This window comes from Caloenas nicobarica, chromosome 31 (assembly GCF_036013445.1).
Source record: "Caloenas nicobarica isolate bCalNic1 chromosome 31, bCalNic1.hap1, whole genome shotgun sequence".
In the NCBI taxonomy this organism is placed as follows: Eukaryota; Metazoa; Chordata; class Aves; order Columbiformes; family Columbidae; genus Caloenas; species Caloenas nicobarica.
The window spans coordinates 1,017,561-1,032,826 of NC_088275.1; the positions used below are offsets into that span (position 1 = coordinate 1,017,561).

Below are 15,266 nucleotides of genomic sequence, written 5' to 3' on the forward strand. Positions count from 1 at the left end.
AACAAATCCCTGCTCGGATAAGGAAAAAAAGAACAAAGTTCCAGACTCCACGGTGGCTCAGAATAATAAAATAAATGCTAGTCGCCCAGTGTGATTCCAATAGGTTCTTCCAAACCTTCTTCAGTTTCACTGGTGTCATTTTTATTTCTCCGTCTTCTTTTTCTGATTTTCTTTTTTTTTGTGTTTTTTTTTTATGTGTGTGTTTTTTTTAGAAAAAAAGGAAAAGAATAAAAGTTCTTTAGCTGCTGTGGTTTTTTTGTTTGTTTGTTTAAATCTTTGAGGTAATACAGTTGTGCCCTCGTTCTAACACGTTCCCAGAGGTTGATGGTTTCTTTTTTCGTTTTTCCTAAATCCCCGTCATCCGTTTTCCTTTCTTTCTACTTGTTTCTTTCTGAGCTCCCAGCTGGGCTGACATCCCTGGGGGGGGGAGGAGAGTAGGGGCTTCAGACCAAGGTGAAGCTTGAACGTGGCTGGAGAAGCAAGGCCGGCAGGGCCCCCCCGCGGCCCTGCCCCTTCCCCGCCTGGTCAACGCAGAGAAGTCCCGACCTCACCACCAAAAAAAACTGAACTAAACCGCTTTGCTTGCAAGATCCGAGTGCGCGTTCAGAGTACTTGTTTTAGAAAAGACATTGCAGGCTGGAGCATCATTCGCCCTTCAAAATTTCTGGCTTTGCTATTCATTTTAATTTTATTATTCACTTTTTTTTTTTAAAAAATAACATACATTGCTTGTAAAATAATTTCTTTTTTTTTTCTTCTTCTTCTTCTTTAAATTAATTTATTCTTTCATTCGTTTGTTCTTCAGATGTCATTATTATTATTATTATTATCATTATTATTATTATTATTATTATTATTTTTCTTTCCTGGACCCCCCTCACGGTCCCTTCCTACCCGCCCCCCACCCCCAATGCCCTGCTCTGTCTCTTTAGGAAAATATTCTAATGGCCTGAGTGGCTGCAGCGTGGCAAACCGGGCACTCGGGATCAGTCCTCTCGCAGATCCTCACAGCACACTCCATGCAAAAGAGGTTGTGGCCGCATGGCACCAGAGCTGCCGTAACTTCGCTTTCGAAACACACCATGCACTCACGGCTGCTGGAGACAGACGTCCGGGCAGCGCTTGATGTCCCCAGCTTGGAAAAGCCTTGGAGCGGTTCCCCCTGGGACCGCCTGGGGAGAGCGGAGAGATTGGGCTCCTGGATGGAGGAGGATGGGGAGCGATGTGAATTTGGGTGGATGGCGCCGGTGCTGCTGGATCGCTGCTGCTTCGAGAAGAGCACTGAGACAGGGTTGGTGTTCTCCTGCCCAGCCCACATCGGGGCCCCTGACTCCGGCACCCCGTAATACAGATCTTGCTTGTTCACGCCGTAGTTGGGGAAGAGGTAACCGTAATTGAAGTCATTTTGGTCGTTCAGCCGGGGGGTCTCATAGACAGGGTCAACGGAGCAGTCACCGATGCAGCCCAGGCTGTTCTGCCGAAAGGTGGAGAGCGGCTTGCAGCCCGGCGCTGGGGTGTGGACCCGCCAGGCCTCCGAGTAGCGGTTCTCCATGCCGGAGTCGGGGCTGCTGGAGAGGAAGTCGTTCTCGTTGTTGTACTCCAGGATCTTGCCCGTCCTCACCGCGATGTGGGTCTCGATCTCCTCCCGGGCGCGCTCGACGTTGCCCGGCGCGCCAGTGATTTCAAAAACGGGGTCCCGGTCCCGGCTGGGCGTGATGATGTAGGTGTTGGTCTGCTGCTGGATCCGCTTGATGGTGGCTCCCTTGGGGCCCACCACCAAGCCCACCACGCGGTAGGGCACACGCACTCGGATGGTGACTTGCCCCGGCAAGGTGGGAGCGCTGCCAAACGTGGTGCCAGCCTTGTTGCGGGAGGCCCTGATCATGGAGAAGTGCTCGGCGGCGGAGATGATCTCCCGCCGGGCCATGGCCACGTCCTCCCGCCGCCCCGTCACCATGAAGACTGGCTCCTCACCCCGCACGGGTGTCTTGATGTAGGTGTTGGTCTTTGCCCGCAGGGCTTTGATCTTGCAGCCTTAGGGAAGAGAGAGAAAACAAGGCAGGGAGGTTAGAGAGGCTGTATCTCCCATTGCCCTCCCCGTCTCCTCAAGAAACCAGGCTGAGCTGCCATGTTTTCAGCAAAACCTGCACCATGTAGCAGCCACTGCCCGGGGACATAAAATGGGAGGAAGGCCCCTTTCGCCCAAACCCTGAAAGAAGAAACTCCAGAGGAAAGTTTCCTGCTCACCATCCCCGGAGAGCTCCCCACTCCCCCACCCTCAGGCAGAAGCCACAGAATCACAGAATGACAGAATGTCAGGGGTTGGAAGGGACCTCGGAAGCTCATCCAGCGCAACCCCCCCGCCGGAGCAGGAACACCCAGCTGAGGTTACACAGAAGGTGTCCAGGCGGGTTGGAATGTCTGCACAGAAGGAGACTCCACAGCCTCCCTGGGCAGCCTGGGCCAGGCTCTGGCACCCTCACCGCGAACAAGTTTCTTCTCCTATTCAAGCGGAACCTCCTGTGTTCCAGTTTGCACCCATTGCCCCTTGTCCTGTCACTGGCTGTCACCCAGAAGAGCCTGGCTCCATCCTCCTGACACTCCCCCTTTCCATATTGATCCCCATGAATGAGCTCAGCCCTCAGTCTCCTCTTCTCCAGCTCCAGAGCCCCAGCTCCTCAGCCTTTCCTCGGCAGGGAGATGCTCCACTCCCTTCAGCATCTTGGTGGCTGCGCTGGACTCTCTCCAGCAGTTCCCTGTCCTGCTGGAGCTGAGGGGCCCAGAACTGGACACAATATTCCAGCTGCGGCCTCCCCAGGGCAGAGCAGAGGGGCAGGAGAACCTCTCTTGACCTAGTCACCATTTTGTGTGCTGGCCCCCACCACGCAATCTCCCTCAGCCGCCTCCCCTCACTCCTCAGCAATAACCCCTCAGAGATCTCCCTTTCCCACCCCTCCAAGCAGCAGGGAGCCAGGGGGGCAGTCGAGCCCTCCCCGTGGGCCAGCGGCCCCCGTGAGGAAGGCCGTGCCCGCCGTGCGGCCCCTCAGAGAAGATGGCAGGCCTGGCTCCCTCCTCATCAGCGCAGCTCTCGGGACTGCACGGATTCGGCTGAGGCACAGGGCCCTGAGAGAGGCTGGAGATGACAGGACAAAGCAGGGGACGCTGAGTCCATGGCCGGCCGTGGCTGATGTGGAGCCTCTTCACCAGCCCGCTCCAGTTCATGGGGAACACGAGGGGAGAGACGTCTGCCATAACTCAAGAGAGCAGAACCCTCCGTCGGGACTTCTGTGCTACTGTGGGGCTTTTGGGGTAAATCCAGTGTGACCTGGCTCACTTTTGGGGGGCCAAGTCTGAGGGGGCAGCAGAGGGGCTGCGTTTTGCCGTTGACTCTCTGGTGTATCGAACACGGATCATGTTTGATCCTCACCAGAGCGGTCTGGGCGTTCAGACCCTTTCCTGAGGTCACTTGCCACGCCAGGGCTTTTGTACATTGGTATCCACCCCCTGGAGCCCACCAAGCTTATCCCCCCTGCTCCTTACAGCTCAGAAAACATCTTCCTGCTTTTCCAAAAAAGGCAAGAGACTTTTCAGTGTGCTTTGGCTTCCAAATCGATTTCTAGAAGGGTTCAGAGCCAGCTGTGTGACTCCAGGTTCCGATGACACTAGGATGCCACCCAGCAACTAAATATTTTTACAGATGTGGCACAGTTTTGTAAAGTACTTCTGGAAACCCTCTCTGCTGCTGTCCCTTTGACCCCTCTTCCCCAAAAGCCTCACTCAGTGTCTGAAGGCATTTTCAAAGCCTGGCACCCAGTTGCCATGCAGACTGGGGCAGGGAGGTTTGCTGTACGTTTGGATCTCTGAGAAAACATTTAAAATTTGATTCTCCGGGGCACTGCATTTCTACGGAGGAAGGTGAGCATTTTGCCCTGATTTCCCAAGGATTCATGTGCCAGACTCAGGGCTCATGGAACAAGAGGATCAGGATGAGATCCCCCACCTTCTCTCCCCGGAGAGTCCATCTCTTGTCCTCTCCTTCAACCATCCAACACCAGCAAGTTTTCCTCAACACACCACACCGACATCCTACTTTTAACACAAGATGACCTGCAAACGATGCTTCTGCAACCAAGAAATTAAGATTCCTCAGCTCATGGGCTGGAACATTATTATTTGTAGAGATCCTAATAGATAACAATATCTCTTCCAGCTGGGAGTTCAGGGCTGCCACTCTCTTAGTGCTGCCACTTATCTGCAGCTTGTCTCATGAGACACAGACTTGTGACATCGGGGTATTTACAGGAACGTAACGATCCTACCACCATGTATCATTAGAAAGAATCGAACCCCGCACCTTTAGTGATAAAAACAGAGCCTCGTGCCACTACAGCTGACAAGAACACCGCTCGCAGCGGCGGCAGGCACAGCACACGGTACCACCGATAGTTACAGCCGCGCTCAGCCTGATGGGTCACGCTCGCATCTCGCGGCACCGCACGGGCACCGGGGTCCAGCCCTGTCAAACCGCGGGAGCCGGCGCCGACACGGCACCTCCCCACGCAGCTCTGAAACCCACCGCCTGTCAGAGGCTCTTGGCATCGCTGCAGGACACGTGCCGGCAAATCCTGCCTTCGCCGTCGGCTCCCAGTGTAACTTTGGGCTCCTCAGGGCTACTCCAGCTCTCTGAGCCTCACTCCCCTGTTTGTGGAATGGGCAGAATAGCTGCCTCTCACTCTGTGTTACTGCAAAACTTCCTGTAATACTTAGCATTACGATGCTGCTGCATTAAACTCCATCTCTAAGCCACTAACTTCACGTTCCTGGGGAACAGAAATGCTAGATCTGAGCCAGAGAAGGAGCTGGGCAAATCCTCCAAATTCAAATGAAATCCACTCCCTGACAAGTCCAATGTAGCTCACAAGTTACTCCCCGCTGAGTTTGCACCCCGAAGTATATTTGCAACGCTTTGTTCGGTGAAGTCTCTAAACAGTTGGTGTGGCCTGATGGTCATCTGCAGTGCTGTATTATTAGTACTCAGGAAACTCAAAGAACAGGACTTTATGGTGCAAGGCAATGCACAACTGTAGAATAAAACGACACAGACAAAATCACAGAATAAAGGTTCATCCCAAGGCGCCCGTGGAGGGCAGAATAAACCCACGAGGGGTCACCTATGGGCTCCCGCAGCCCCGGGCCGGCCCGGCTCTCCCTGACCCGTCCCCGGCAGACATTTCGCTGCCCTGCTCTTACACGGCTCGCTCCAAAGATGGAGATTCCATCTTAGGAAGATTAACTGAGATGCCACCATTTCCCCAGGGATATCACCGGAGCATCGCACTGAAAGAAAGGGGGTGTTAGCAGCGAGCGTCTGCGCTGGAAATGATTCCTGTGCATCTACCCCGGCCCGAAGCAGCGACTGCTGAATCCCTCGGTGACCCCCGTTCCGCCTCCCAGGAGCGCAAGGCCGCTCTCCTTTGCGAAAGGGCCTCAGGTGGGTGTTTTATCAGGGCTGGGCTTGGGTTCGGCATTTTTCTAAGCCACGGGACAATGACTGCATGTGGGGGGAGAGGGATCTGAGCCCAGCACGACAAGCAACAATCGAGGAGACGACACGAAGGGTCAGGCAAGCAGAGCAGTGACAAAGGATGGGGCTCCATGCTGGGGACAGATGGAAGGAAACGGCGGTAGGGAACACACACGAATAAGGGCAAACGTAAGCGAGTTACACGAGCTGGAGAGGGTGGGAGAGAGTCAGGGATGGAGGAAAGGTGATGGAAACTGAGGGAGAGGCATGCTGTGATCCCTCCGAGGGAGGAGGATGAGGGGTGTGGAGGCAAAGACACCCCGAAATGGCAAAAGGGAGACAGGCAAGGAGGGAGCACGGCGAGAGCGGAGGGAGGATGGAGCCACGGACAAAAGGACGCGTGGTGCAGTGGATGGTGTGAGAAGCAGGGGGAGGAGGAGGAGGGAGGGTCTGTGCAGGCCTGCAGACAGGAAAGCCAGCTTTGCAGAGACAGACAGATGGGGAATCCTGGAGAAAATAACCCCACAGGAAATTAGACCAACTCCATCAAGACCAGCAGCCCAGCAGGTTCAGTGGCCCAGATCTCCAGCCGCTCTAAAGTGGCGCAGACAACAGGCCGAGCCATCGGCGCTACAAATGCAGATAACTCCACCAACTTCCAGGAGAGCTGCGCTGATTTACATCAGCTAAAATCAGGCTGGGTTTAAATCCGATGTACCCACTTAGTGCCGAGGCTCCCAACCCACCTCAGCCCCAACCCTGACCTTGGTTCGCACAACTAAAGAGGGGCCAAGCCTTTGACATCGCTCCATTTTCTGACAGAGCACAGTGAGATCAGGATGTGACCCTCTAGATCCTCACCAGCAGGGTCACACGTCCTTTTTTTCCAATGAAATTTGCCTCCTTTTTTTTTTTTTTAGTGAAAGGCTTTCTTCGTGTGTAACTGGAATTTGAAGACAACATGCAGCAAACTGCTTTACAAGGTGGATTATTGAAAGAGGAGAGAACTGCTTAGTAAGTGGTGGTAAAAATGTAAAACTGAGAGAAAACAAGGACCTGTAGAAACTATAATAATACATAAGTTTGCTGTAGTGTTCTACTCTTTAAGGCAGTGTGCAGACATCAACTAATTGCTCCCTGGCAGACTCCTGCCAGTTAGATTTTTATATTATAGAGAGAATTAAGCCCTTTCTTGTTGTGTTTCCACCACCTATCTTGTATTATTCTGGTTTTTTGCCAATAACACAGATCCCAAAGCACTCTACAAAGGAGGCTTGTATGATTATTTCCTCCCCCCACCCCTTTTTCTTTTTAACTTCAGTTAACTGATTGCCAATTGACTCCAAGTAAGTGTGTTTGCAAATTACCCTAGTAAGCCACAAATGTTAACATACAGGAATAAACCCTTGAGGACTGTCGAGCCTCCAGCACCCCGACCAGTTATCTAACTAACTGGGAATTAATCCACAGGGCAGCTAGCTCTGTCTAAACACAAATAAATAAATTGAGTCTAGACATTGCCAAACTGGGGAGAGGTGGAGTGGGAGACATCAGCGGGAGATTCGGATGCACAGCTACATTCTCTTCCCTGCTTACCTCTGCGTCAGGGGTTACAAATCCATCAAAACTAACAGCGAGGGCTTCAAGAGCTCAGTCCACCCACCCAGCTAAGGCAGTTGCTGACATAAGGGTAACAAAGGTGTCAGATGCACCAAATCTGACAGCCATTTCCTTTGCATAAACCCATCCCAAATCTTTGCTCACCATAAACCCAACGTACTGCCATGGGACCTCGCTGCAGTTACACCACGGCTCCTGGGCACGGCTCTGGCAACAGGAAAAGGCCGGAGCGGTGCATGGGATGGATGTGCACGGGATGGACGTGCATGGGATGGACGCGCACAGGATGGATGCCAGGATAGACGTGCATGGGAGGGACAGACGCAGGATGGACGGACACGGGATGGACGCCGGGATAGACGTGCACGGGATGGACAGACATGGGATGGACAGGCACGGGATGGACGCCGGGATAGACATGCATGGGATGGACATGCACGGGAAGGATGCGCACGGGATGGATGCACACAGGATGGACGCTGAGATGGATGTGCACAGGATGAACGTGCACAGGATGGACGCCACGATAGACACACATGGGATGGACGCTGGGACGGACGTGCACAGGATAGACGGACACGGGATGGACACGCACGGGATGGATGCCGGGATGGACGTGCACGGGATGGACGGACATGGGATGGACGCACATGGGATGGACGCACACGGGATGGATGCACACGGGATGGATGCACACGGGATGGATGGACACGGGACAGACATGCATGGGATGGAAGGGATGGATGGACACGGGATGGATGGGATGGACATGAACGCGATGGATGGGATGGATGCGCATGGGATGGACGTGCAGGGGATGGACGGGATAGATGCGCACGGGATGGACGGACATGGGATGGACGCGCACGGGATGGATGCGCACGGGACGCCCCCTCTGCCCCATGCATGGTGAATGCCAGCAGAAGGACAGTGCAATGGAAAATGCAGCCATGCCTGTCAAGTAGTTCCATTGCATATTTGACTTCAGTGTGAATTCAGAGTTAAACCCGCTGACGACCTTCTCCTTACTGCTGCGAGAAGGCCGGATCCTGCACAGGTACACAGTGCTGCTGGTGCAGCCCAGGTCTTATCTGGCACAAACTGGTGCATCTCCAGCATGTGCCAGTTCATGCCCAGAGGTGTGGGCTTCACCTAAAAGCACCATCAGAGGTGCTGCACCAGCTTACAGCAAACAGCTAGGGATCCAGCCCTGAGGTGGCTTTTTAAAAAACAAAACACACCACACAAATCACTCCAGGTACTTATATTTCTTATTTTCATCAGATACAAAATTATCTCTACAGACAAAGGATTTTTAGCCCTCTTCTCATTTATACTAAGGCACCTTTACACTGCACTGGTATAAATTACACCTGTAAATACCCCACTTAGGACATTTTGACATTGCTGGTGTGGTATGAGAGATCCTAAGGGCAAATTAGGACTTGGTCTTTTTTCTGTTCTAGTCATAAAATTAAAGAGGACCATAAAATAAAGAACCCTCAAATATCTCTGGTAAGGTGGGGCATTCTTTTCCCATTTAAGATGAAAGCCGTGTTAAAAGACAAGCACACAAAGAACATCACGAATAAACCCTCCTGAATATCTGTGGGGTAAGATTCTGCTGCATTGAGAATCTGACGAAAGTGGCGTCAAAAAACACAAATGCACAGTAAAGGACCACAAACACCTAAATCTCTTTGCGTTGAGGTTTTATTGTACTGATGATGCAAGTTGTGTTTACAAGGAAAGGGGGGAAAAAAAAACCCCCAAACAACACACCACCACGCCATGAAAATAAGCAACCACCTCATTCCAGTACAGCGATTTTAAGCTTTTTCACGTAGTGATGATAGTTGTCTATAAAAAAAAAAGGCAAGAGGCAAAAAAAAAAAAAAAAATAAAAAGCAACGTGACCCAAAAGCAACAACCCAGATGCCACAGACAATCGCTGCCTTGTTGTGCGGCGGAGGGAAGTCGGGAAGTGGGGCTGGAAGCCCCCGGCCCCGGGCGGCCGCTCTCCAGGGGCAACGCGCCCCATCGGGGTGGGGGCGACCGGCCACGGCCCCCGCTCCGCACGGTCCCAGCGCGGCCCCTCGGCCCGGCCTGGCGGGGGAAAGCGGGACGGGGCGGCCGCGGGAGAGGGGCTGCAGACAAAGGCAGGGCCGGGGGGGCCAGGGCCCCCACCCGATGCCAACACACTTTCCCACTGCCCTAGATTCCGGCCGGCGGGCGGCTCTGCGGCGCGGTTCACTCGGTCAGCGCGGCATCCAGCGGTTGGATCCGATGCGCGGAGCGTGCGTGTCTCCCTAGAAAATTCCCTTTGTCTCTCTCCCAGACCCATTTTCTCCTCCCACCTCTAGTTCAAACCGCACAAAGTCAATCCCATTCTTGCACTTTTCCCCGGTGTAAATTCCGATGGCTTCTCATTAACACTTTATAACTATCCGACGCCAACTGCAATTTCTCTCTCCCTTTAAGGCCCATCTCGAGCTGCTGGAGCGGTGTAAGGAGGTTGGTTTTCAGGCCCCGCCAGACCGGGTGGCTTTAGCTCCGAGATTTACGCGCAGCAAGACAAGAGGATCTGACCCCCGCGCTGCTTCTCGGATGCTGTGCATCCACCTCCACATGGTGGGTGGGGGAGCTGCAATCATCAGACTTCCTCAATGAAAAAGGCTTCCTTGGACTATTTTTAAATGCTGAAAGCATTAGAGCATGTTTGGAGCTACACAAAGAGCCCAATCACCTGGGGTTAGTGGGGCCTCTTGTTATTTGACTTCACCTTGCCAAGAAAGAGCAATTTATGTTAAGCTCCTCTCTCACATAATCTCATTCCTGTTGACAACAGGCTAGTTAGAGCAGGCTGAGAGATGCTTCATCAAAGGGTGTCTGTGGGTACAGGTGACAATGGATGCTACTATTGATGATCAGAGCAAAACCACTCTGATATTATAGGGAAGGTACCTGCTGGGAGCGGGTGGCTTGAGCTGTTGTGCCTCGTTCAGCTGGAAGGCAAACGGACCCTCTGCCTTTTCCCCACGCCCGCACACACCAGGCACACAAAGAACCTTGACCATGGCCCCTAAGTACAGGATCCAGCCTTAAACGTGCCCCACTTAGAGTGCAACAGCTTCTTCCCTGGCTCCACCAACAGCTGCCCAGTTTCCCAGTGGGAGCATATTTAACACCGTCAGAAGTGTCAGATAATGCATCCGCATTGGGCTGAGCTACACCTGCCTCAGGTGACTTCTAGGGAAGAACGTGGACATCCATCTGTCTTGGTGGCTGAGGATTTCCGCCCCTTTCTAACTTCACAGTTCAAACAGCCAAAGCACGACACCTTTAGACACTGTCCGCTCCTCCCAGCATCTCTCCCATCTCAACCCACACCCTCGGGTTGCAAGAATCTTCTCCTTCGCAGCTCTCTTGATGTCCCACCAATCGCCTCAAAAATCACCTGCAAAACACATCAGTGCTTTGTCCTTACACTCTGGCAAATGTATCTGCGTAGCCCCAAGAATGCATGCAGTCCCGGGAGGGCTGTTGGAGGGAAGATGCCCATGACAAGAGTTGGCAGGTGAAACACAGGAGCCACCAAGCACCCTGACGCACCAGGACTGGCTCCGGCACTCTGGAGCACCGTGCCACGCCACGGCACACACCAGGAGCCACCAAGCACCCTGATGCACCAGGACTGGCTCCGGCATCTGGAGCACTGTGCCACCGCCATGGCACACACCAGGAGCCACCAAGCACCCCGATGCACCAGGACTGGCTCCGGCATCTGGAGCACTGTGCCACCGCCATGGCACACACCAGGAGCCACCAAGCACCCTGATGTACCAGGACTGGCTCCAGCATCTGGAGCACTGTGCCACGCCATGGCACACACCAGGAGCCACCAAGCACCCTGATGTACCAGGACTGGCTCCAGCATCTGGAGCACCGTGCCACACCATGGCACACACCAGGAGCCACCAAGCACCCTGATGTACCAGGACTGGCTCCGGCATCTGGAGTACCGTGCCACACCATGGCACACACCAGCAGATCCAGCCACCCAAGCGCGGCATGGCTGGAGCTCACTCTCTTGCAGGGGAAGCGGGGAACGATCTGCAGGAGCCGCGACACAGGCAGAGACATCCCTGCTCCTCACCCTTGCAGCAGCGGGAGGGCACGGCCGCACTTCCAGCAGGGAAGGAAAGTCATTGCCAACCACGGCCAAGGGCAGTGTGGAAGAGGGCATCAATGGCAGCCAAAGGGATCGGTATGACTTTACCCCCTCATCCTCCCGCTCTAGCTTCCCCTCTTTCACTTCAACGTGCAAAGCAGCCCTTGGCGCATCCCACCAGCCACCCGGCTCTCCACCCCAGACCCCAGGGCATCGCGGTGCAGGAGCAGCTCTCGGCGCCTGTCTGGCCAATTCCTGCAAAGTCCCTCTTCCGGCAGCCCACGGTCTCGTCCCACCGAGTCCCCCATCCCACCCGGCCAGCATTCGCGCCGCTGAAGAAGCACTGCTCAAATTCAGCGCACAAACCAGCACCACCGCAAACTCCAGCGAGGTTTCCAGCACGCGATTGGCTCCGCGACAAGGGCACGTTGACAGTTCCCGGGGAAAGCAGGGAGACGCCAAGCCCAGGTTTAGCTCCTGCAGCATCTCTCGTTCAAAGTGGAGCCGCCCCCTCCACCACAATTAAACCTCTTCGCAAATCACACTCACAACCATTCCAATAAAAATATATGGGGCTTGAGCCTTATTTATACTCAAGCACTTTTACGCTCTTCCAGCAAAGGGCAGTCTTACAGCAGGTGGGAATTCCATTGGAAGATGCAAGTAAAAGGGCCCCTGTGCCCAGATCCAGGCTTCTTACACACATATCAGTAAGGTACACTTTCAAAGATGGTAGATATTATTTTTAAATAATAGGAAGGAACAGTGTGGTTTGTCAGATCAGAAAATACAAACTTAAAGCTCAATCCTGTTACCAGTTAGAGCCCTGAAATAATGTCTCTCGGGGTGCCCCGCACCTAGCTCCATCTGAGAATACACCCTCGTAATCCGACCTTCTCCACAAAAACAAGACCCAGGAGACGCTCCTATAGGCCTTTAAAAATAATAAGTGTGGGCCACGATCTCTGCTGGAGTCAAGAGCTGTGGCTGCGGGGGCTCTGCTGAAGCAATTTTGGTTTCTACCAGCCCAGGATCCGGCCCACCCGCCTCTATAAAGGGCACTGCTCGCACTGTCTGCCCCACCGATGGAGCGGGGCCAGGTCTGCCCGCCAGGGCTCTGGCCCACTGACATTTCCCAGTTTCCCAGATGTGGGAAAGCCCTCACGTACACGCACAAAAAAATGGTGGAAAAAATCCAGGTCTCCACGTTCCTCACCATCACTCCGGCCACGCCGCTGCGTACTGAACGCAGTGCAACACACCCCCTTCTCGGGAGTTTGGGGCAGCAGTGAGATCCAGGAAGAAAATAGCCCAGGCACCTCCCGCATTGTCTAACATTTCCCCTCGATTCCGCCTCCTGAATCCTCTCTCTTTCCTAACTTTATTAAACAAAGGGAGCCTGATTCTCCACGGCCTTGCACTCGCCAGCGCAGAGTTGGTGCAAAGCCCTGCCACTTCTGGCTGCGCTCGGCTCGCCGCGGTGTAAAAGCATCACGGGGAGCATCAGCCTCAGGCAGGATCTTCTCGGCCATCCCTTCGCCCCCTTTTCTCCAGCCCCTTTCCCCCGAGTCCCCAGCGCGGGGGCCACGATCGCAGTGTGGCGGGGGGAGCCGAAGCAAAAGCCGTTCCCTCTGCTGCAGACACGCTGAGCTTTGGGGGAGAACAGCACCCCCTGCACTCCTGCCCACCCTCCATCCCAGCATGGGAACTGGCCGCCAGCACGCCCTGAGCTCTGCTGCTGGGAGAGACCTGAGCCAGCCCAGGCCCCATTGTTCCCACAACATCCTCCAGCGTAAGGATGCCCGGCCACGAGCCATTTGTGTCCCCCTCCCCGTGGCTTCCCCTCGCCCAGCTCAGCCTCTGCACATCCCCTCCTGGGAGCACTGGCCTGAGGAGCCACCCTCCGCCCATGTCAAACTGCAAACCCCCTGCTTGGGCCATTTCAATTCCCAACCCAAGAGGAAGCATCTGGATTTGGAGCCGCAGTCTCTGCCCGTCACACTTCCAGAGCGTCAAGTTACTTGCTTAGAGAGAGAAAAAAAAAATCTCACTTAGCCACACTATTATTATGTTTTTTTTCCTCTGTAAGCGACACAAAACTTCTCTCCCCAGCCCCACATTTTAACATCGCGACGGCTCCCGCGATGCCAACGGGGGGGTCCGGCGGAGCTGCCCCCCAAGTACACCTCGGCCCCCCACGCACACTGGGGAGCCCGGAGCGGTGGGGGTGGGCGAGGGGTGACTTAAGAGTGGGTGTGGTATATATATATATATATAAATTTTTTTTTTTTTTTTAAAGCCCTCCTCCATTCCACCTCGCTCCGAACAGAACCGTAAGGAGAACAAAAGCATCACTGTGGCGGAGCGTGGCCCGCGGCGGGGCCGGGCGGCGGAGGCGGCCGGGGGGGGCCCAGTCGGGACGGCCGGTGGCCGCTCCGGGGTCCCCGCCAGTCACATGTCTGCAAGAAGAAGTTCAACTCCCATTAACGGGTTCTCCGGCCCGGTGCTCGGCCCGGCAGCGAATCGCTGCAACCACACCCCCTCGCTCCACCGAACCCAACAAAGGGGATTTCGCTCCCCACCGCGCCGAGCCCGGCCGGCAGCCAGCCCCGCTCTCTTCTCTTTCTTTCCTCCCCGCGCTTTATTTTCTTTTTCTTTGTGGTTTTTTTTGGTTGTTGTTTTTTTTCTTTCTTTCTTTCTTTCTAAGGAGGAGGGCGGAGAGCGCGGTTCAGAAACAGCTCTTTCGCAGAACCGGAGGAGCGACGGGCTCGGCGCTCCGGTGCACACACCCGGACAAGCCCCCGCAGACATTCCTATAGATTTTTTCGCCCACCGTCCCAAAAAAAGCCCCCCCCCCGCTAGAACAACGGCGACCCGTTCGCCGCCCCGGGAGCCCCGCTCCGCCCGGGGAGGGAGGCGGGCTGTCCCCTCCGCTTTGTCCCCGGCGGGGCTGAGCCGGCCGGGGCGCGGGTGCCCGCCCGGCCCCGGTCCCGAACAATGGGAGAGAGGGAGGGAGCGGCGAGGGGCGAGTCGCGGGGGAAGTTGGCGGGGCGGTCCCCAGCCCTCCCGGCCGCGGGGATGCCGCGGGCGGCGGGGGAAGTTTCCCGAGGAAGGAGCCCGGCCGGGCGGGGAGCGGGGGGGACCGGCGGCCGGGCGGGGAGCGGCGCCCCGGCGCTTACCTTGCCGGCCCACGATCTCGGCCACGTGCTCGGAGCTGGGCACCGGAACGCACTCGGTGGTGTTGGAGCTGCTCTTGAGCCGCAGCTCGGCCTCCTTGTACAGCGCGCACAACTTGGGCTCCGCCGCCCCGGCGCTGGGCGCCGACGAGCCCTTCGGGGCCGGTGGAGGAGGCGGCGGCGGCGGCGGCTGCTGCTGCGGCGGCGGCGGCGGCGGCGGGGGCTGCTGCGGCGGCGGCGGCGGGTTATTGTTGTTGTTGTTGCTGTCCTCCACCAGCACCACGGCGGAGGAGGAGGAGGAGGAGGAAGGCTCGCCTAGCCCCAGCAGGCAGAGCTGGTCCAGGGCGAGCTGCAGCGCCCGGTCATCCTCCAGCAGCGCTCTGTCTTTGCCGCTCCCACCGAAACAGCCTAAATCGCCGAAACCCCCGTTCCTTTCCATTATCCCTGGTACTACCAGGCTAGGCATGGCTAACAAAGACTTGAGAGGGGGTTGGGTGGTGGTGGTTGGTTGGGGAGGGGGGGGTGTGAGAGCGAGAGGAGGGGAGTGGGGGGGGGGGGGGGACACACAAAGAGCTCGGGAGGGAGAAGGGAAAAAAAAAAAGGCAGAGGGAGAGAAACAGACAGAGAAAAGGACCCTCCGCCCACCTCCCCTCTGCCTGGCCAAGCCCCTTTCTCTCTGTAACCCGAGCTCCCTCGCCCAGGCACTTCCAGCCCGCCGGGGTCCCCCCGCCGCCGCCTCCGCCCCCGGCTCGCAGCCGCCGGCGGGGTGTGCGGA

At 55.6% G+C, this 15,266-nt stretch overlaps 1 protein-coding gene across 1 annotated transcript; it reads right to left on the minus strand.

Annotated features, from left to right (window-relative positions):
- Positions 1–928: 928 nt before the first annotated feature.
- Positions 929–14,957, minus strand: MEX3A (mex-3 RNA binding family member A). Its single transcript, XM_065653787.1, has 2 exons — positions 14,495–14,957; positions 929–2,034 (listed from the first exon to the last, which is right to left on the minus strand). The coding sequence occupies exons 1-2, from the start codon at positions 14,955–14,957 to the stop codon at positions 929–931; spliced, it is 1,569 nt and encodes a 522-aa protein (XP_065509859.1).
- Positions 14,958–15,266: the final 309 nt, after the last annotated feature.

Excerpts from the sequence above, each read along its gene's own strand:
- MEX3A (XM_065653787.1), bottom strand. The coding sequence starts at position 14,957 with ATGCCTAGCCTGGTAGTACCAGGGATAATGGAAAGGAACGGGGGTTTC. Across the intron at positions 2,035-14,494 it reads CGAGATCGTGGGCCGGCAAG|GCTGCAAGATCAAAGCCCTG; the intron begins GTAAGCGCCGGG and ends CTCTTCCCTAAG.